Source organism: Barbus barbus (assembly GCF_936440315.1).
Source record: "Barbus barbus genome assembly, chromosome: 2".
NCBI classification, from domain to species: Eukaryota; Metazoa; Chordata; class Actinopteri; order Cypriniformes; family Cyprinidae; genus Barbus; species Barbus barbus.
In genome coordinates, this window is record NC_136730.1 from 36,600,679 (window position 1) to 36,623,789 (window position 23,111).

Below are 23,111 nucleotides of genomic sequence, written 5' to 3' on the forward strand. Positions count from 1 at the left end.
TGTTGTTGTTATATACAGTATATGTTAATGCTTTGGCAACATTGTGTTACACAGTCATGCTAATAGACCTGAATTGAATTGAATTGAACTGAGAGAGAGACAGAGAGAGAGAGATTTTTTTAAGGATTCTCTGATTAATAGAAATTTAAAGGGAACAGCATTTAATTAAAGAAATTTTGTGTTACAAATTACAATATACAATTCTATTCAAAAGTTTGGGGTCAGTACATTTTTTCTTTAATAAAGTAATACTTTTATTCAGCAGGGATGTGTTAAATTAATAAAAAGTCATAGTAAAGACTTATATTGTTAGAAAAAAAAAATGTACAAATGCTGCTCTTTTTTTAACTTTGTATTCATCAAAGAATCAAAGAAAAATGTGTCACATTCCAAAAAACAATGTGATGCAGCACAATGGTTTCAACACTCATAATAAATTAGCATATTAGAATAATTTCTGAAGGATCATGTGACACTGAAGACTGGAGTAATAATGCTGAAAATTCAGCTCTGCATCATTTTAAAGTATATTAAAATAGGAAACCAATATTAGAAATTGCAATAAGATTTCACAATATTAGTTTTTTTCTGTATTTTTGATCGAATAAATACAGCCTTGATGAGCAGAAGAGACTCCCTTAAAAAACATTAAAAATCTATGTATTGCATAGCTGTAATTTAGTTTTTTGCCTCTGTAATAGGATGGCAGATGGGCAGACCATATGTGTGAGATGGAGCGTGGCTACATCTGTAAAAAGAAATCATCAAGCAAGCCTGATGGGACCCCAAAGGTTGTCAGTCCTGGATGCCTAGCTGTAAGTATACTGTAAATTATACTCCATGTTTTGATTTTTAATAAACAAAATAGAAAATAAAATATCAAACATAATAAATAAAGTTAAATAAATAAATAATCCATCTGTCCATCATCCATCTATCATTATTTGGGTATGTGCTTCAGGCTTCTGCTATCTTAAGTAGCATTGTTATGAACTACATCGTCACAACATTTTGTTACTGATGTAAAGTATTACTTTGTCAGCATATATATATATATATATATATATATATATATATATATATATATATATATATATATATATATAATTCACAAGTTTCACAAGTCAGCACCTCGGTATATGTGATTAATTGTCAAAATGAATTTAAATCCAGAGTTTGTTTCAAAAATCCCCAAACAATGTCTGTCTGGCTCCCATAGGGTTGGGTTAGGTACGGCTCTTACTGTTATGTTATTGCCATGGAAAGCACGTCTTTTAATGAGGCCAAACTGAAGTGTGAGCAGACAGGAGCTTATTTGGTTGATGTTGCCAACAGGTAATGCAGATTATATTTGTAAGTAATCATATAGGGTATAACTGAACTAAAGGTACACCTCATAGAAAAATGTGTTTTTCACTAATCCCATAGTGTATGACTGCAGAAAATATAGTAATGTTTTTGTGACGTATTGATAGAGCAACACGTGTGGGGAAATAAATATTAAAAATGGGCTGTTTAATTTAAACATATTTTGTATTCACCTGCTTTGGAAACATTACAGTAAACTCTGCTATTAGAGATAAAAGGAGTGAACCTGAAAAATACTTGAAGATTTGGGGAGAACAAACAAGAGATTCTTAGTAAATTCCAGGATATTATTTATTATAAATTAAATCTATAATATTTTACCCGGGTCTGCCTTTAGCCCTGCTGTACCCTACTATTCAATATAGATATGCAATTACCAGTGGTTTATTGTGCAATTCAGAGAATTCTTTGTTTAGTGCCTGTTTTTTGTTTGTTTGTTTGATTGTTTTTCTTCCTTTGCTTGAATTTGTTTGTTTTGATTCACTCTTTGGATTCCTACATTTCTGTACATTCCTGTTTTTCTGTATTAATAATATTTTTAGACTACTTAAATTGTGCACAATGCAAATAATCTCTGTTCATGTGGCTTTATTATATTCGTCTTCATTTACTTTAGTACACACATTTCATTACTGTCTGTATGCAAACATTCATATAACATTCTTAAATGCTGTCTTTAATTAGGTATGAGAATGCTTTTCTCATTAGCTCGGTCGGTCTTAGGCCTGAGAAGTATTTCTGGATTGGCCTAAGTAATACTGAACAACTTGAGCGCTTCCAGTGGAGTAATGGTGATAAAGTCAAATTTACACACTTTAATGTTGGCATGCCAGGTATGTCGATTAGTAATCACAGTTTTTATTAAATATTAGGTATTATGCTTTGATTGTGTGACATGAAGTCATGTCTGAATCTACCTGAATCCAAATCTAATCTTTGTTCTTTTGTCTTTTCACTTTGTAGAAAGGCACAGAGGTTGTGTTGCCATGTTAACAGGAACTTCAGCAGGATTATGGGATGTACTGGACTGTAACAGTAAACAGAAATACATCTGTAAAAAAATGGCAGAGGGTGTTACTACCACGCAAGTGCCCCCAACTACACAGCCTCTCCGCTGTCCAGCTGAGTGGACTAAAAAAGATCCAGGGAATTGTGTTCAGGTAAATGTGCACAAATACATTCCCTCATGAAAGAGTGACATGTAACACTCATTCCAGAGATTGGTTTAACAAGAAATGTTCTGCCATATACTAAACTTAATTTGCAGATATAAATTTTGGCCATCATTTATAATGTGCTTAGTGGTTGAATTAAACATAATAGTAATTGAAAATGCTTTATATAAAATAATTAAAACAGTAAAATAGTAACTGAATATGGTCATGGGCATGTGTTCAGGACAGGATTCTTATCAAACATGTGAATTTTGGTGCAGCCCGGACATTCTATGCCTGAATTATAACAACTTCCTTTTTCAAAAAGGAACAAAACTTGCCAATAAAATTCAAAATAACAGACTTCCTGTTGGGTTTCGGGCTTCGTACCGGGGACTTTTTTGTAGGTATTGGTGTGTTACATGTGTCTACCAAATTTCGTACATGTATGTGAAACATAGCTCAAGGGGCACTTCGTTTAAATTTTATAGGTGGTGATACCGAGCCATTTTGCAACACCCACTTCTGACACCCATATCGGATGTAAATTTTCACCACTTTTGGCATGTGTGCAAAGTTTCATTTTGGAAGAGAATAAGAAGAAGAATCTGAGCCATTCCAATAGGATCCTCACACCTCTGGTGCTCGGGCTCTAATGAAATTTGCTAGGAAATTCAGTAAAAAGTACAAAGGCAGCGCTCTGATATACAGCATTGAATTTACATAAACAAGAGATTTTGCCAAAACTTTCTTCTCTAGAACAAATAATAGCTTAGTAAGACCAAAGTCTCCCCATTAGATTTACCCAAAATGAATTATATATCATGTTTAACCAATATAGAGATATCAGAGCCTGAGGAAAATTCCCAGAGATCTGGCCGAGGTAAGGTGAGCGCTGAACAGCCTCTAATAACGTCCTGGAGCTCGCGTCTCCAAAAACGTTGATGCAAAATTTCAAATAGATGTTATATTTATTAGAAAACTGCATATTTGAACTATAAACAATTACATTCTCGCTTGAAAACGTGCGTGACACAAAAACAGTACTATTTATAAAATGATACTGGATTTGGGCATCGCCATGACACTCGCTGTAAGTACCACAAGCGGAGTGACATGATTACAAACTGAAATGGCTGTTGGAGTTCTGATATCACTCTAATATCACACTCTTATCAGCCAATCAGATTTGAGGACCTGAAAGAATGTCTCGGGTTACTTGACTGTAACCCTGTTTCAATAATGCTAATGAGAACATTCTTTGTTCGACCGGTTGTGAAGCATGTGTGTTAAACACGCCAAGAGTTGGCTTAAATAACCTCGGTAGGTGACGTCAATTTGATTACGTGCACCTGAGGGTTATAAATAGATGTGAAATGGACACATCTTCAGGTTACACCTTTGTCTGAAGAGATGTCCAGGCACGCCTACAGTGCGGCATTGAGGCACAGCATCTCATTCCCTCTTTTTCAGGGAACAGGGTTACAGTCAAGTAACCTGAGACATTCCCTATCAAAAGTTACTCTCAATGCTGAGAGTATTCCACCTCTAGTAACTCATACTGTATGTTTTATAATCGCGGGAAGAGCGTTCGGAGGCAGCGCTCTCAATCTCCATCTCAACAGAAGCAAGAGATTGGAGATTGCAGAGTCCTCTGCCCGATCCGAAGAAGTGCCCGGGCACGCTTCTGAAGCAGGCACAAGAACCTCCTGATCTGGTGAGAACATGAGAGAAAGGGGAAGACCCACTTCTTAATATATATATATATATATATATATATATAGACACAGTGCTGCTTGAAAGTTTGTGAACCCCTTGCATAATCAGTGAAAATGTGAGTAATTTTAACAAAATAAGAGAGATCACAAAAAATGCATGTTATTTTTTATTTAGTACTGTCCTGAGTAAGATAAAAAAAAGTGAAAAAAAAGTTGAAATTATTAAAATAACATCATTCAAAAGTTTAGGAACCCTTGGTTTTTAATACTGTGTGTGGTTACCTGGATGATCCACGGCTGTTTTTTGTTTTATGATGGTTGTTCATGAGTTCATGAGTTAAACTGAGCACTGTTCTTCAGAAAAATCCTCCATGTCCTGCGGAATCTACAGTTTTCCAGCATCTTTTGCATATTTGAACCCTTTCCAGCTGTGACTGTATGATTCTGAGATCCATCTTTTCACACTGAGGACAACCGAGGGACTCAAACACAACTATTAAAAAAGGTTCAAACATTCACTGATGCTCCTGAAGGAAATACGATGTATTAAGACCCAGGGGGTGAAAACGTTTTGAATTTGAAGATTAAGGTAAATTGTACTTAATTTGTCTTCCAGGAAACATGCAAGTATCTTCTGTTGCTTCCGAAGGGCAGTACTAAATGGAAAAAAGTTATATTTCTACAAAATAATAAAAATTTAGACATCATCCTGTTCAAAAGTTTTCAGCTACAAACCCCCCCCCCAAATAAATAAATAAATAAATTAATTAATTAATTAATTAATTAAATAAAATAAAAAATTGACCACACCATCCCCCCTGATTTTATTTTTATACAATTTGTCCACTGTGTGTAAGCACCGAGCTTCTACCAAACATTATTCCCTAAGGCAACTACTACCCTTAACCAACATTACACTCACCCTAATTCGCTACTCTTTGTCCTCTTTAGCCTCCTACCCTTACTATCACACCAGTGGTTTGTGCTGCTGCAGACTGGCCCTTTCTACATGTTTTTATTATTTATTATGGTTTTTCAGTGTAATGTGCAAGTTCAGTGTGGATTCAACCCCAGGGTCACAAGTCTTCTGGGTTGATTAATTTCTGTAACCAAAGGTTTTTGTGCTTGTGTATATACTTTCCACAACATGTGGGGCAGGCTCCCATCATATCATGTGATAACTGAAATGAGTATTGAAGTTTATATAGCATCAACACGATGATGCAACATCAGGGGTGTATTCTAGAAAGCAGGGTTAATTTACCATCTGCTAAACCCTGAACTCTTGGTTGTTTAACCCAAACCTTGCTTACTCAAGAAACTCGTCAGGAAGTAAGTACATTTAACACAGAGTATGTTCCTGATTAACACACAAGACATTCTCAACAGAGTGATGAATCGATGAGTCACTATCCCTTGTGCAACCTTATGGACATTTTTGTCCATTTTAGTTCCCTTCCAGGAACGTCGAGCTGCGTCCGGAGACGCTATGGGAACGCCATCAGCGTAACCGGCGCTCTGAATATCTTATACAACCAGTCTAATGGATTGGCGAGGCGTCACGGGCGGGGTGACGTCACGACCAGGAAGTATATAAGCACGTGCGGCGGAGCCCGCGTCAAATTTCTGTCATTCAGCAAGCGCTCTGTGTATTGTCAGTCTGATTCTTTGTCTTGTGAGTCTTATTTGGTGTTGTCTGTCTCAGAAACCCAGGAGATTATGCCTAAAGCCAAGGCAAAGACTAGGGGCGATCCCAGATCGCGTTTCAGGTTGTGTGTTAGTCCCTGCCCTCGTTACATCACGAGTGGGGACACACACAACCTGTGCGTGGTCTGTTTGGGTGCGGAGCATGCGGCGTCGGCTCTCGAGGGAGCCGATTGCCTGCACTGTGAGCGGCTCCCGCTGCGCACACTCCGCACCCGGAAGGCTCTCTTTGAGAAGGGAGCCTTCGCGAGCCTCCCACGCGGTGCTGGCCCCGCTGCTGCCGAGGCAGAGCGGCTGCTACACTCGTGGGGCTCGCAGGCTGATCTGGCTGGCGGGAGTGAGACGGCGATGTCTCTATCTCCTCCCGTATCCGCCAGATCTGGTGTCCCGTCTCTCGGGGAAGTGGTTACTTCCCCCCGAGATGAGGACTCAGCGCTTCGTCTATCTTCCTCCGAGGAGGTTGATGTGACGAGCGTTGAAGAGGTTGCGCCGCCTCTCTCGCCCCAATACGAGGAGCTACTAGAGGTGGCAACTCGGGCAGTGGCCAAGCTTGACATCAGTTGGCCCCCCGAGAAAACAACTGTGCCGCAGTCCACCCTGCTGGACGAGCGTTTCCTGCGCTCGCGGCCGCCACCTCTGCGCAGGAGCCTTCCTTTTTTCCCCGATCTCCACACCGAGGTGTCGAGATCGTGGGTAAAACCCTATACATCCCGCCCCTTCGTTCCCGCGTCAGATTACTACGGTAATGTGCAGGAATTGGACGGGCGTGGATATAGGGCGATGCCCCGGATTGAGCAGACGCTTGCGGGCTATCTGTCTCCTTCCACGGCGTCGTCCTTGAAGGCTCCTACCCTGCCCACTAGGCCTCTGCGCACCACATCATCCCTAGTGGGCAGGGGGTATGCGGCAGCAGGACAGGCTGGTGCGTGCCTGCACACGATGGCGGTGTTGCAGGCGTACCAGGCCGAACTGCTGAAGGAGTTAGATGAGTTCGGGGATGTCAGAGCTGATGACATTTCAGAGCTCAGAAGAACTGCCGATCTGGCTCTCCGCGCCACCAAGGAGTCGGCCCGTGCTATCGGCCGCTCCATGGCAGCTATGGTGGCAGCGGAGAGGCACCTGTGGCTGACCCTGTCTGACATTAAGGAGAAGGACAGGGTCTGCCTCCTGGACGCCCCGCTTCAGCCTTCTGGCCTGTTCGGCGACGCTGTGAGCACCGTCGTCGACAGGTTTCAGGAGGCTCGCAGGCAAGCAGAGGCGTTTCGGCGGTTCCTCCCCCGCCGCTCTCTAACTCTGGAGGCTGCTGGGCGGGAGCAGCCTCCTCCGCATACCAGCTCCTCACACAGGGCTGCGCAGAAGGAGAGCGTCGCCTCTCGTGCTCCCCCGAGACGGAGCCGAGGGCAGCGGCGCCCCGCGCCGGGGACTTCAAAGCCCAAGACAGACCTGAGGGATGTCTTGGCGGCCAGGAGGTCCGCGGCAAGGAAGTCCTGATGGGCAAGCCCCAGGACTTCGGAGGGCGACCCCTACTGGGGTGGAGCGGCTTACACCGCGGCTCACGGTGACCGTCTCCCCTCGGTGCCGTTCGGGGATCTGTCTGCCAACCCTGCAGTTCCAGGGCACAGCAGGTCCCAGCGAGTGTTATTCTCAGGTTCTACCGCCTGTGACTTCAGCGGGCCTGAGAAACTCGTCTCAGCCGCCAGAGAAACCAGGGCCTGAGAAACTCTCCTGTCGGTGCGCCGCAGCAAGACAGCGGTCTGGCCGCTTCTCTAACACCAGAGGTCAGTCTCAAGAGACTGACTCCCTTAGTAGATCGTTTGGCAGCCTGGCAACGGCTGCCGAACGTGTCTCTCTGGGTCCTGCGGACAGTTCGATGGGCCGCCCCCGCGGTTCAACGGGGTCTGTGTGACTACGGTCCGCCCCGAGCAGGCTCTGGTCCTGGAACAGGAAGTCAACACTTTGCTGAAAAAGGAAGCCATAGAGTTGGTTCCACCTCACGAAGTGTACACCGGCTTCTACAGCCGGTACTTCATTGTTCCGAAGAGGGATGGAGGGCTGAGGCCCATACTGGACTTGCGTCTCTTGAACCTCTCAGTCAGACCGCTGAAGTTCAAGATGCTGACGGTCAAGCAGATCGTGTCTCAAATCAGGTCCGAGGACTGGTTTGTCACGATAGACCTCAAAGACGCCTATTTCCATGTGTCCATCCTTCCCTCTCACAGGAAGTTCCTGAGGTTCGCTTTCGGGGGCAAAGCGTACCAATATCGGGTTCTTCCCTTCGGCCTAGCACTCTCACCCCGCACTTTCACCAAGTGTGTGGATGCGGCCCTGGTCCCGTTGCGGCTGCAAGGCATCCGCATACTAAATTATATCGACGATTGGTTGATTCTTGCTCAATCAGAGCAGTTGGCAGTTCGGCATCGAGATGTCGTTCTTGCCCACATGAAAGATTTGGGGTTAAGACTAAACGCCAAGAAGAGTGCGCTTTCTCCAGCTCAGAGAACCACTTATCTAGGCGTGGTGTGGGATTCGACCACGATGCAGGCTCGTTTGACCCCTGCTCGGATCGAGTCGATCCTCACGGCAGTCAGGAGAGTGCGAGAGGGACAGCCATTCACTGTCAAGCAGTTTCAGAGGCTGCTTGGGCTCATGGCAGCTGCGTCCAGCGTGATTCCTTCTGGCCTGCTGTACATGAGGCCCCTACAGTGGTGGCTCAAGACCAGGGGGGTCTCCCTGAGGGGACACTTGCTCCGCGCTGTCAAGGTGTCACGGCGCTGCATCCGTGCCTTAGACATGTGGACGAAACCCTGGTTCTTGTCCCAGGGCCCGGTGCTGGGAGCTTCTTGTCGCCACGTCTCGCTAGCGACGGACGCTTCCCTCACCGGTTGGGGTGCGGTCATGAGTGGCCACCCTGCCCGCGGTCTGTGGAGTGGTCGCCACCTGACGTGGCATATCAACTGGCTAGAGATCCTAGCTGTGTTCCGTGCTCTCAAGCACTTCCTCCCGGACCTGAGAGATCTCCACGTGCTGGTCCGCACCGACAGCACGGCAGTGGTCTCTTACATCAACCACCAAGGAGGTCTGCGGTCGCGCCCCTTGTACAAGCTGGCACACCAGATCCTTGTGTGGTCCCAGGGCAAGCTCCTATCATTGAGAGCTCTGCACATTATACTATGAGTATCTCAACGTCGGAGCAGACGTCCTGTCGAGACAGGGGCCGAGGCCCGGGGAATGGATGCTTCACCCCCAGGTGGTGAAGCAGATTTGGAAGGTTTTTGGCCAAGCACAGGTGGACCTCTTTGCGACTCGAGAGTCGGCGCAATGTCCCCTTTGGTTCTCTCTAGCTCCTCCAGCGTCTCTGGGACGATGCTATGGTACAGACCTGGCCGAGGCTTCGTCTGTACGCCTTCCCCCCGATCGCTCTGCTCCCGGGAGTTTTGGCGAGAGTGCGCCGGGACGCGGTAAGCCTACTGTTAGTAGCGCCGTTCTGGCCAGGCCGAGTATGGTTCTCGGATCTGATTTCCCTCCTCAACGGCACCCCGTGGCCGGTACTGATCAGGAGCGATCTCCTCTCACAGGCCGGGGGCACCCTTGTGCACCCCCGCCCGGAGTGCTGGAGGCTGTGGGTGTGGCCCCTGAGAGGGCACAACTCATAGCTTCCGGTCTGTCAACCGAGGTTGTCGAGACCATCCTCCAATCCAGAGCTCCCTCTACGAGGAAACTGTACTCCTTGAAGTGGAAACGCTTCACTTCATGGTGCGGGGACCGCCAGCTCGACCCAGTCAACTGCCCGATCCGCGCAGTTCTGGAGTTCCTGCAGGCCCGTTTCTCCACAGGGTTAACCCACTCCACTATTAAGGTCTACGTGGCAGCTATCTCGTCGTACCACGCCCTTATCGGTGGCCAGTCAGTGGGCAGACACCCCCTGGTTACACGTTTCCTCCGCGGTGCGCTGAGGCTGAGGCCGTCTGTACGACCCCGTGTCCCCACGTGGGACCTGGCTGTGGTACTAGAGGCTATGGGCAGAGCACCCTTTGAGCCTCTCGGGGAGATAACTGATAGACTCCTCACGATCAAGACCGTCTTTCTGCTGGCTATCACCTCTCTGAGGAGGGTGAGTGACCTCCAGGCCCTATCTGTGGCCCCTTCGCATATCGACTTTGCGCCCGGTTCGGCGAAAGTGTTCCTCTACCCCCGTGCGGGGTACATACCGAAGGTTCTGACGGTCGTACTCCAGGCCTTCTGTCCTCCTCCCTTCAGGGAGCCCAACCAGGAAAGGCACAACTGTGTGTGTCCAACATCCACAGAGCTGCCCTGTGGAGAAAGACGGACCAACTGCTCGTGTGCTTTGGTCCGCCTAAGAGGGGTCTTCCGGCTTCGAAGCCCACTCTTAGTAGGTGGATAGTGGATGCCATCAATCTGGCGTACGAGACCTCTGACCTTCCCCCGCCGCTGGGAGTCAGAGCGCACTCGACCCGAGGTGTGGCGGCCTCCAAGGCCTTCTGGGCAGGTGTCTCCATGCAAGACATCTGCAACGCTGCTGGGTGGTCCACGCCCCTGACATTCGCCAGGTTTTACAACCTCGACATCAGAGCCACTCCAGGCTCCTCCGTCCTTTCAGCCTGACACCAGGCAGGGACTTGTCAGTCTGGCGGCGTTGTTATAGCGTTCCCATAGCATCTCCGGACGCAGCTCGACGTTCCTGGAAGGGAACGACCCAGGTTACGTATGTAACCCAGGTTCCCTGAAGGGAACGAGAGCTGCGTCTCGGGCCACACTTCCGGCATCCCTGCCAGCGCTTGCTTCATGACTTGAAGCTGATGCGGGCTCCGCCGCACGTGCTTATATACTTCCTGGTCGTGACGTCACCCCGCCCGTGATGCCTCGCCCATCCATTAGACTGGTTGTATAAGATATTCAGAGCACCGGTTACGCTGATGGCGTTCCCATAGCGTCTCCGGACGCAGCTCTCGTTCCCTTCAGGGAACCTGGGTTACATACGTAACCTGGGTCGTTTTTGGGGTTTTTATTGACAATTTTGCCTGTGTTAATGCTAACTGCATACATTTTGCCTCAGGTGTGTATTTTTATTGGAATTTTAATTTTCCACCCTCATTTCCTTTAATAAATCTATTTTATGCTAGGTACAAAAAAGTGAAACACTCAGCAACGTTTGGACAAAAATGTCCCCATTGAAACCCATTAAAACTGCTATTTTTAATCGATTTTTGTTAATAGGCTTTCATTCTGTTGGCAAGGCTTCAAAATGTATTTTTTTTAAATATTTTTTACTTTTTTTACCACATGGAGCCTTTTTTTCAGGTTTGGTCTATAAAACAAATACTTGCTTTATTCCTGTTTTATGCTTCTGCATATTATAGAGGCAATTGGATAAATAATGCAGCTATAATTGTGTGGGTTTGTTGATATAGATGTCAGAATGTGGTTTGTGTGTGTGTCATAAATATATAAAAAAAAACTGTGTGTGTTTGCTTGTAATATCTGAGAAATATGATCTCTTGGTCTCGTACTGTATCGTGTATCTTGTCAGTGTGTGCACTTGCTTGGCCATTTGTAGTTGATAAACAGGAAAGTGGGTTCAAGCGCCAGCAGAAGGCAGTGTAATGAAGTGGTCTTTAAGAGAAGCAGTCTATCAGCGGAAGTTTAAAATCAGCTCGTAAGTGTATTTACTTGTCTCAGTGTTTAGCGCATTTGCCGTTGCTAGGAAACGCTTATTTTGTTTACTAGGATGAGAGTTGCTGAAATCGCGTTTGGTCTCGTACTGTATCGTGTATCTTGTCAGTGTGTGCACTTGCTTGGCTATTTGTAGTTGATAAACAGGAAAGTGGGTTCAAGCGCCAGCAGAAGGCAGTGTAATGAAGTGGTCTTTAAGAGAAGCAGTCTATCAGCGGAAGTTTAAAATCAGCTCGTAAGTGTATTTACTTGTCTCAGTGTTTAGCGCATTTGCCGTTGCTAGGAAACGCTTATTTTGTTTACTAGGATGAGAGTTGCTGAAATCGCGTTTGGTCTCGTACTGTATCGTGTATCTTGTCAGTGTGTGCACTTGCTTGGCCATTTGTAGTTGATAAACAGGAAAGTGGGTCCAGCTGAATTGAAATGATTATTTGTTGGTTTGGTATAATAAAGGTTATTATACCGCGGCAGCGGTCGCGGCAGTCGTCGTGTGAAGCCCTCTTAGTGTGAAGACCAAAGAGTGTAAAGACCATCGACTCTACCGTGCGACTCCACCGGGCAGGGACACCGGCAAGGGATAGTAGTAGCTTTTTATTTAATTTTTTCATTGATATGTTTATTATTGAAATGTTGTTGTTATATGCATGTGTTAATTTTATTTAATTTCTTTATTTTCTTAAATATGTGGGTAGATAGTATTTATAGAGTTGTAACTTTTTAGTTTTAGTTACTTTTTCTTATTTGTAAGTCGCTTTGGACAAAAGCGTCTGCTAAATGACAAAAGTAAGTAAAGTAAAGTAAGTAAATAAAACTCTACTGCAAACCACAAATCCAACCACTGTGTGCACCAGCAGACAGTGGCATCTAATTTTGCTGGCATCTAATGGGGAAAATTTGGTACTCCGCCCAAACAAAATCTTACTGAGAGCTCATTTGTTGAGATATCAACCTCAAATTTGGAACATGACTTGTTTAGTTCAACATGTTTCATATATAAAATATTCATAAAATAAAAAATTAAATATTGGTCATAAATAATTTTCATAAACTTAAACCTGTATAACTTTTGTTTGGTTTCACTTTTTAAACTTTTTTTTGTTTGTTTTTTTACTTCAACAATAATCTGCCATGGGTCTTCTTTAAAATGAGACCAAAAATAAGTCGGTGCTCCAGAGCTTCCAATTTTTATGACAATTAAATATTTTTTTTACATGGACATTTTTGTCCACTATGGACATAAGTGTAACTTTTTTTTATTTGATGCACAAGGGCTATGGAAATGGACGCTAAGAAAAAGTGTGCCATGCTGCTTTTTTCTTCTTTTGTTCTGTGGTCATTTACTTGCTTACTGCATATCCTCACCTAATTGATGGTTGTGCAGTCATTTGTCTTTTTTTTTTTAAATTATTATTTTAATCACTTTGAGTTAGAACTATATTGTTTGTTTGATGCTAATTATATAATAAGAAATATCATATTTATTTCTTTAGAAATATATTATAGAAAATGCAGATCCATAACTAAAATATAAGTATATTAGAATAAAATAAACATTACCTTGCATATGATAATAGAATAAATATAATAACATATTAGAATAATATATTACCTTATATAGTACTTTTAATAGCATTTATAATTAATACATCACACAACAATATATATATATATGTCAGAAGGTCATGCATGCGATGATAACCTACTCTGGAGCAAATTATTTTAAGAGAATACGTTGGTATGGCTACTTACATTGAAAGTTACCTCTGTTTTTGGAACCAAAAGATGAGTTTATCTGCTTACTTACCCTTGAACATACCCGGGTATGCTTTCTGGGATTACAGATAGTCTGGAATTACACAAGATTTGTATTTTAAAGAGAACCAGTTTGAAGGATGAATAATTAGCTTTTTAGGTTAAAAGAATTTCTTAATATGAAATTCGAATGGTATGACATTTAGAAATTAGACTGTCCAGAAATTGAAATCTGCATGCTAATACACACTATATACGCATAGTCATGCAATGCTAACAGCCACACATACTCCTCAAAACATTAGATTAATCCGCACTGGAGCTGTGCCGGTACACATCCCACGCAATGAAGATAATTGGGCACATAACTGCAATTGCAGGTTTTCAAACAGAGATGGTGACAACGAGGCAAAACTTATGGGCTGCAGCTTTAAAGTTAAACTCTATTCAACTTTTTAAAACTTGAATATGTCAATTACTTTAATGTGCTTAGTTGCGACAGCTGTCCATGCCCAGTAGGAGTGGTGCAGAAAAAAAAGAAGAAAAAATTTCCCTGTCTTCCAGACAATCTCAATTTTAATTTCTACCTTTTAGATATACCAGAGGCAAAGTGATGAGAAGAAAACTTGGTTTGAGGCTCGTGATTTCTGTCAAGCCATTGGTGGTGACTTGGCAAGCTTCCACTCTCAACGAGAAATCCACAAGTTACCGTGAGTGCTCACAAGAAGTTTTGTACTGATATAATTCTGTATTATTATTATTTGTTTTATAACATGATGATTTTATAGGGTACACCAAGGAATTACATAATGGTGGGAAACGTGTCTTTATTCTGCAGGTATATAATTGGAGACCCAGCATGGATAGGTTTCAGTATGCTGAATAGTAATTCTGGTTTTGTGTGGAGTGATGGAACCCCTGTGAGTGTTTTCCCATTACTCCTCCTATTTTTTTTTTTCACCATTTGTGCCACTTTGAGGTAAAATTAATGACATACTTGTTGAGGTGTAAAAGTATAATATTTCCATTCAAGCTAATTTTTTAAACAAGGGAAGGGGGAAAGGAGCAAAAGGGAAAGGAGGGGCCTATAAGGCCATAATGGTCATTATTGCAAAATAATTATTGGTTAAATGTAGATTATCCTGCTTAATACATGGCACCTCACCCAATAATTATACATGAGAACATCAGATATTGATTTGATTTGGAATTACTTTAGAATCTGGAATGAAAATAATTGTCTACTACATCATTCCAGCCCACACGTGTGTGAATGTGTTTTTATTTCTTCTTAGTCTGATTTTGAGATCTGGGGGTTTGGAGAACCAAACAACCACAACAATCAAGAGCACTGTGCAGAAAGTGGCCTTCATTATGGACACAAGTGGAACGATCGTGATTGTGAATCCTATAATAACTGGATTTGCCAGATACCAATAGGTACACATGCATGGATAAAATTGTAAATTAAGTATTGGGGTGTAAATGCAAACTAATGGCCACAAATGCAAACCTAACACTTTTTCTGTGTAATGTGTTGATTTGTTTCTTTGTTCTTTTTGTGTTTCTTTTTCTTTATTCTTCAAAGAACTTGCCTTGTCTATTGACAATTATTAATTAAACAATGTATGTATGAAGCACAACTCATTATTGATTTATATTTTGTATTCTGACATAACTAGATCCATACAACAGGCACATTAATTAAGTAGGTAGTTAGTTAATTAGTTTTCTTTTTTTCTTCCCTCAATAGGAACAACTCCAAAACCTCCACCAACTACTGTAACCCAGGGTAAGGAGTCAATAGCTGCATATATATTATTCATTAGAAGTCATCTGTTTTCAGGTATTTTGTATTTCCATATTCCTTACATTAACTTTTTTGGAACATTCCACTGTCCTAACAAGAAGAAAATCCAACTGGTCATATAATAAAATATTTATGATAAAAAAAAATGTTACCCTGCTTCCATTAGACATACCTTAACAGCCTTCTCATGGGCATTTAATTTGTTTTTTTATTTGTTATATATATATATATATATATAATATATATATTTTACCTGTAAAATAAAACCTGCTTAATAATTACGAATATCTTAGTATAAGACATTTGTCACTTCCAGTTCTTGTTAACAATTACATATAATTTATAAATAATTATAGTATATCATTGATAAATTATATATATGTAAGGATGCTCCTCTAATCATATTGCACATTTGTTTGTTTATTTATTTTTCACATTTTCCTTTGCTATTTTGATATTTATTTGTCCATTCAATTGCTATGGGTTTCACTTTTTCAATTTTGATGTGTATTTTGAGAGGGAATCCCAGATGTCATTTTTGAAACTGCAGCATGTGTCCAAGAAACAAAGTTTTTTTTTTTTTTTTTATCTTCCTTCTGTGAATGGATTAAATATAGTTAAATATAAACCAAGAAAGCTCCCTTTGTAATCACTAAAAAGCTGCTGAGCACTTGAGTTCATCGAGATCTCATAAAATGAATTTCTAATAAATTAATATCTTATTTACATCACTTCTTAAGCCCCGTTCACACCACGGACGATAACTATAAAGATATTAGCATCCACACCAGCGAATGATCGTCTGTTTATTCGAAGCACACACTCATCTGCGATTTAAATTCTCAAGCTTGTTATAGCAGGGTGGATTCTGATTGGCTGTGGACTCTGCTATTCTTTAATATTGAGAAAGATTTTTAGAACTATATCTTTATCGTTATCTTTATAGTTATCATCCTTGGTGTGAACAGGTCTTTACTCCTTGCTGATTTTTTTTTTTTTTTTTTAATGACAGGATTTGCAAGCTTGCATAACTCAGAACAATGACTCAGTACAAACTTAAAAACCTCCGATTGGCCATTGTGTTCTATAAATCAATAGATATGTCTGTGATTGCCAATATATTTTTACAGCTTCTAGTGTGTGGACATAAAATGGAATCTCTGTCAGTGCCACCTATCGTGCAGGCCTGAATTATCTGAAGGTGATCAATCGTTTATTCGGTGAGAAAGCACTGTTTGTCCACAATTTGCTTCACTTTATTGCGTTGCACTCAGTGATCAGTTGGGATCCCTTTAAACGGGACACAGCACACACAGTTTCTGCCGATCTTATGTTAAACTTGAGTATCTATAGAGTAGTATTGTATCCTTCATATCTCCAAAGAGTCTTTATCAGATTTATAAAAGACAGATACAGCTGTACCGGAGGCGTGTCTTAAAAGAACAAATTTAAAACTACAGCGCTGCAGGAAAGTGGAGTAGACTTTATATTCTGTGTTGAATTTAAGTTTTTGAAAAGATGCTGCACAGCGTGACGCATGCTCAAAGTCTAGTGTTACCGCGCCTTAAAGCAGTTCCAAAGACTGCTGGGGCTCATGGCAGCTGCGTCCAGCGTAATACCTTTTGGCCTTCCGTACATGAGACCCCTATAGTGGTGGTTGAAAACCAAGGGGTTTTCCTCGAGAGAAGAGATTTTTTCTCAGCGGTCACCATGTCCTAATACGAGGAGACAATATGTCAGTGGTCTCGTATTTGAACCATCAGGGGGGTCTGAGTTCACGCCCTCTGTGCAGACTGGTGCACCTGATCCTCCCGTCAGTCTATTGCTGGTAGCCCCATTCTGGTCGGCCAAGGTATGGTTCTCAGACATCGTGTCACTCCTGGCAGGCTCTGAGGCGGGATCTGCTGACTTAGGCAGGGGGCACAATTTTTCACCCTCGGCCAGAGCTGTGGAAACTGTGGGTCTGGTCCCTGAGGGGGCTCAGTACCTAGAGGCTGGCTTGTGGGCTGGAGTGATCGAGACCATACTCAGTTCTAGGGCTCCCTCCACAAGGAGATTGTACTGCCTAAAGTGGAATGTGTTTTCTGCGTGGTGTAGAGAACGTGGGTTGCACCTGGTTAACTGCCCGGTGGCTTCAGTGCTGGAGTTCCTCCAAGCTCGTTTCTCTGCTGGTCTTACCCCATCCATACTAAAGGTGTACGTGGCTGCCATTGTGGCTTTCAACGCGCCTTTAGATGTTGGGCTTCTGGGGAGGCACCAGCTGGTCGTGCGTTTCCTCAGTGGTGAACGAAGGATGAGGCCTGCGACTCTTTCCAGAGTCCCAACTTTGGATCTGGCTGTGGTCCTTGAAGGGCTATCACTTGCCCCCTTCGAACCTATCGAGTTGGCTACGGCAAAGAACCTGACCTTTAAGATGGTCTTCCTCCTAGCGATTACTTTGCTCAAGAGAGTGAGGTTCTCCAGGCCTTGGCTATCTCGCCGACTCGCTTGGAGTTATCCCCTGGAGGAGTTAAGGCCATTTTACACCCTAGGCCTGGCTATGTACTCAAGGTGCAATCTAATGTGGCACGGCCGGTGGTTCTTCAGGCCTTCCATCCTCCACCTCATGTGTCGGTGGAAGAAGAGAGGCTTCATCTGCTCTGCCCTGTCATAGCATTGAATATCTTTATTCAGAAGTCTTTTCATTGGAGGAGGTCGGATCACCCAAGAAGGGACTTCCTGCTTCCAAGCAGACGATTAGTAATTTGATTATTCAGGCTATTGCCTTGGCCTATCAGGTGCGCGGTTTGCCTTCACCTGAAGCCTTGAGGGCTATGCCTGGGAGCGGCTTCCTTCATTGCAAAAGCTGACTCTGTTGTGTCCCTTTGTATCTTCCAAGTATGCCGTCACATGTTACGTCATAATGCAACACCAATCAGGATTGGAATAGATTCATTCATGCTTCAGACGCGCTACGCTGAGGGGATTCCCCAAAGTGTCGGTACTGATGCAGTGTCTCGTTCCCTTTCTCGGGGGAACAAGGGTTACAGTCGTAACCCAAGACATTTTCACACAGTGTTGTTGAGAATGGCAGTGCAGTTTCATCTGCCTTTAAACTAGTTTAAATCACTGTGACATCTGTGGTTTGTATATGAGAGCTCTGCACTCGAACTCTTCTCACAGCTCTGTTCAGTGGTCGAGAGCTGTCAGCGAGTAAACACATTAGCTCTGCCCTTGCGCTGCGCTGTCTTTAGGCAGAGCTAATAGCGGTCTGTGCAGCATGCTTCACACAAGTTGGGGGGGAGGGCTCATAGTGTCAGAGTTCAGTGTTGCATGGGGTAAAAGAGGGGAGGGGGGGCAAGGACGGGAGGGAGTTCAGCTTCCTGACAGCCTGATGTATGAAGCTGTCCTTCAGTCTGTTGGTCCTCGCCTGGAGACTCCGCAGTCTCCTCCCTGATGGCAGCAGACTGAAGAAGCTGTGTGTCGGGTGGGTGGGATCACCTGCAATGCGGAGGGCTTTGCGGGTGAGACGGGTGCTGTAAATGTCCTGGAGGGAGGGGAGAGAGACACCAATGATCTTCTCAGCTGCTCTCACTATGCGCTGAAGTGACTTGCGGCAGGATGCGTTGCAAGCGCCATACCACACAGTGATGCAGCTGGTTAGGATGCTCTCGATGGTGCCTCTGTAGAAGGTGCACATGATGGGGGCCGGGGCTCTGGCTCTTCTCAGTTTGCGGAGGAAGTAGAGACGCTGCTGTGCTTTCTTGGCCAGTGCTACAGTGTTTTTAGTCCAGGAGAGGTCCTCTGTGATGTGCACACCCAGGAACTTGGTGCTGCTCACTCTCTCCACAATCGCACCGTTGATGATCAGAGGGGCATGCTGAGTGTGTACTCTCCTGAAGTCAACAACAATCTCCTTTGTCTTCTCCACATTCAGAGAGAGATTGTTGTCACTGCACCACCCGGCCAGGCGGCTCACCTCGCTCCTGTAGTTTGTCTCATCTCTGTTGCTAATGAGACCCACCACAGTTGTGTCATCCGCAAACTTAATGAACAGGTTGGAGTTGTGTGATGGTGTGCAGTCGTGGGTCAGCAGAGTGAAGAGGAGGGGGCTCAGCACACATCCTTTGGGGGCCCCAGTGTTCAGTGTGATGGTGCTGGATGTGTTACTGCCAACCCGTACTGCTTGAGGTCTCCCGGTCAGGAAGTCCAACAGCCAGTTGCACAGAGAGGTGTTGAGCCCCAGCTGGACCAGTTTGTGAGTGAGCTGTTGAGGGATGATTGTGTTGAATGCTGAACTGAAGTCTATGAACAGCATCCTGACATATGAGTCTTTTTTGTCCAGATGTGTGAGGGCTGGGTGGAAGGCAGTGGCGATGGCATCATCAGTCGAGCGGTTGGACCTAAATGCAAACTGGAAGGGGTCCAGGGAGGGGGGAGGACAGACTTGATGTGGTGCATGACTAGCCGTTCAAAGCACTTCATGAAAATAGGAGTGAGTGCTATTGGACAGTAGTCATTGAAACAGGATGGAGATTACTTCTTCGGGACTGGAATGATGGTGGTAGCTTTGAAGCATGTGGGGACAACGGCCTGATTTAGCGAGATGTTTAAGATGTCTGTGAAGACATCAGTGAGTTCCACTGCACAGTCTCTCAGTACACGCCCAGGAATGTTGTCAGGACCCGGAGCTGATCCTGCGTGCATTGATCCTGCTGAGGGATCTCCTCACACTGTCCGGGGACAGCGTCATCACCTGGTCGCCGGGAGGAGGTGGAGTCTTCTGTGCAGTGGTGCTGTTTTGTGCCTCAAAGCGAGCAAAGAAGGCATTCAGCTCGTTCAGCAGGTGGATGGTGCTGTCACAGGTCTGTGGTGGGGGCTTGTAGTCTGTGATGGTCTGTATCCCCTGCCACAGGCTCTGAGTGTCTCTGCTGTTGCTGAAACGATGGGCTATCCTCCTGGAGTACTGTCTCTTGGCCTCTCTGATGCCGCGGGATAGGTTGGTCCTAGCTGTCTTCAGGCCCTCCTCATCTCCAGCTCTAAAGGCAGCGTTCCGAGCCTTCAGAAGTCTGTAGACCTCCCCTGTCATCCACGGCTTCTGGTTGGCCCTGACAATGATGGACTTTGTGACTGTTACATCATCAATGCACTTGGTGATGTAGGCAGTGACAGTCTCTGAGTACTCTTGGAGGTCTTTAGTGTTGTTGTGTGTTGCAGCCTGTTTAAACATATTCCAGTCAGTGGTGTCAAAACAGTCTTGAAGTGCCTCTGACGACCCTTCCGGCCACATTTGAATCTGTTTGTGTATTGGTTTGATGATTTTAACGAGCGGTCTGTATGCAGGCATTAGCATGACAGTGATGTGGTCTGAGGCTCCGAGGTGGGGGAGGGTCTTGTAGGCTCCTCTCTGGGTGGTGTAAACAAAGTCCAAAGTATTTTTCCCCTTGTTGGAAAGTCTATGTGTTGATGTATTTTTGGGAACACACTCTTTAAGTCTGCGTGGTTGAAATCCCCAGCCAAGATGAGAAATGCATCTGGGTGGGCTGTCTGCTGCTCACTGGTGTGCTGGTACAGATCATTTAGTGCCTCACTCCTGTTGTTGTTGTTGGAGCTGGGAGGGATGTATACAGCAACGAGCAGTATGGCTGTATATTCCCTCGGTAGATAGAACGGCCGGCACTTAATAATCATAAACTCCACCAAGGGTGAGCAGTGTTTGCAGACCACAACAGCGTCGCGGCACCATGGATCATTGATGTAATCACAAAGCCCGCCGCCGCGGATCTTACCTCCCTCGACGAGAGCTCTGTCAGCTCGATAGCATGTTAGCTGGTCGAGCTGTATGGCACAGTCCGGCACGCTGTTGTTAAGCCATGTTTCCGTAAACACAAAAACACAACAGTCTCTTACAGTCCTCTGAGTAGAGCGAAGTAGTCGGATGTAGTCCAGTTTATTGTCCAAGGAGCGTACGTTCGCCAGTATGATGGTGGGGATAGCTGGCTTGTGTGGGTTGGCTGCTAGCCTAGCTCGGATACCTCCGCGCTTACCCCTCTTCTGCTTCCTCTCACGCCGCTTGTATGCGCGCTTAAAGACAGGTAGACGAGACGAAGATGTACAAAAACATTGCGAATTACAAGACAAAAAATACGAAAACACCGTTCTGTCGGGAGAGAGAGAAGTATGTGCGCGCCGCCATTTTGTTTGTTTGCCAGCATTTTAGATATATGCTGTTTACAATAAGTGAAAAAAGCCATTCTATTTACGTTATGTAAAAGTAGCAGATCTTTGCAATAAGTGTAAATAGTAGCTAATTAGATGCTATTTATGCTTATAAATAGTGGCAGATACTATTTGCACCTCAGTATTGTTGTACAATTACAGGATGCAATAATAACATTGATTTTAATAACAATTATTTTATTTATTGGAATTATTAAATAGATGCTGCCTTATTGGGACAACAAAGTCCTCCCCTTCCTACCCCTAATTAATACATTATTATTAAACACTCATTAAGCAATTGATTTCCACTTTTCCGATGTGATTTGTGATGAGAAATGGTAATAGACTGACTCGAACCCCATCGATCGTATCATACGCTACTCCCCAGTTCCTTACTCTCCAACCTCCGCCACTGCAGACGCTGAATAACGTTGTCCAACGAGATGAAATGAACATGACACTAGTGTGTTATTCTCGACTTTTTTATCGAAATTTAACAACTTGTTTCTCATAATTTAATGAGTTTATTCTCAACATTTTATTTGGACTTTTTTTCTAAATGTACAGAGTTTTTTTCTCGAAACATAACAACTTTATTCTCGAAATTTAATGGCAATGCATATGTTTCAGGTCCTATGGTAACTTCACAGAAATACTATTAAAATTATAATTTGAAGAATACTTTAAAATATATATATATATATATATATATATATATATACACACACTGACTTTCTATTAATCCAGTATAAGTAATGACAACCATCTGTTGTCTTCTATTGGTTAACATTACATAAAGTTTAGCATAATCAATTTACAGCAAAACAGTAGAAAACACCTCACCTCAAAAATCATTGTTTGTCTTTGCATATCATAATACAATTTAACAAGCTTAGTGTCAATTCATTTTCAGCTAATCAATTTTTCATTAATTGGAATCTTTGCAAAGGATTGTGGGCGACTGAAGTGTGTGAAGGATACACTTGACGTATCTTTCAAAACAGCCAGAATGAAGGTGTCATGGTGCAGTGTAGGAGAAACGCATAAATACAAAGAAGATAACGGTAAACAGTCTTTAATACATCCACATAAAGGTAATCCACATCAGGTAGGCAGGATACACATACATAGGTAACATTAAGACCAGACGACATACACTGAACAGACTGCAACTTAAATAGGAGGGCTGATGAGGGACAGACACATGAGGAGGATGAACTAATAATGGCATAACAAGAACAGGAACAGGAACATAACCAAATATGGGCACAATCAAACATGAGGGAAAGCTAGGTAACACAGAGCACATGGGGAATGAAAACACAACAGTCCTGGGGTGTGACAGAAGGACACAAACTGCCTACTAAGGATATTTCAAGTCAAGAGCTTAAAGGGATCATCAGATGCAAAATTCACTTTTCAAGTTGTTTGAACATAAATGTGTGTTGGAAGTGTGTGTACACATCCATCCTATAATGATAAAAATCCACCCAGTGTTTTTTTTTTAAATCCCTATTTTAAAATCCCCTTTCTCAAATTAGGCTGTTCTGAGAGCCCTGTCAGAATGATGTAGTTCTGCACAGGCCGCTCCAATGATAGTTGATTGACAAGGCCGTCTTACCTTAGACCCGCCCTGAGTGAGCTGAGAGCTGTCCGCTATTTAGTCAACTCTGGTGCAGGGGAGGACAAGATGTCTCTGATTAAGCAATTGAG

General features: G+C 43.7%; 1 protein-coding gene across 1 annotated transcript in view; it reads left to right on the forward strand.

Moving 5' to 3' along the window:
* The window catches only part of mrc1a (mannose receptor, C type 1a), a 116,535-nt gene that overhangs the window by 40,524 nt on the left and 52,900 nt on the right, over positions 1 to 23,111 (forward strand). Inside the window, exons 9-16 of the mRNA XM_079441669.1 lie at positions 702 to 815; positions 1,220 to 1,335; positions 2,053 to 2,201; positions 2,332 to 2,528; positions 13,982 to 14,097; positions 14,226 to 14,307; positions 14,683 to 14,827; positions 15,141 to 15,179. Coding sequence (XP_079297795.1) covers positions 702 to 815; positions 1,220 to 1,335; positions 2,053 to 2,201; positions 2,332 to 2,528; positions 13,982 to 14,097; positions 14,226 to 14,307; positions 14,683 to 14,827; positions 15,141 to 15,179 — 958 coding nt within the window. The remainder of the gene's footprint in view (positions 1 to 701; positions 816 to 1,219; positions 1,336 to 2,052; positions 2,202 to 2,331; positions 2,529 to 13,981; positions 14,098 to 14,225; positions 14,308 to 14,682; positions 14,828 to 15,140; positions 15,180 to 23,111) is intronic.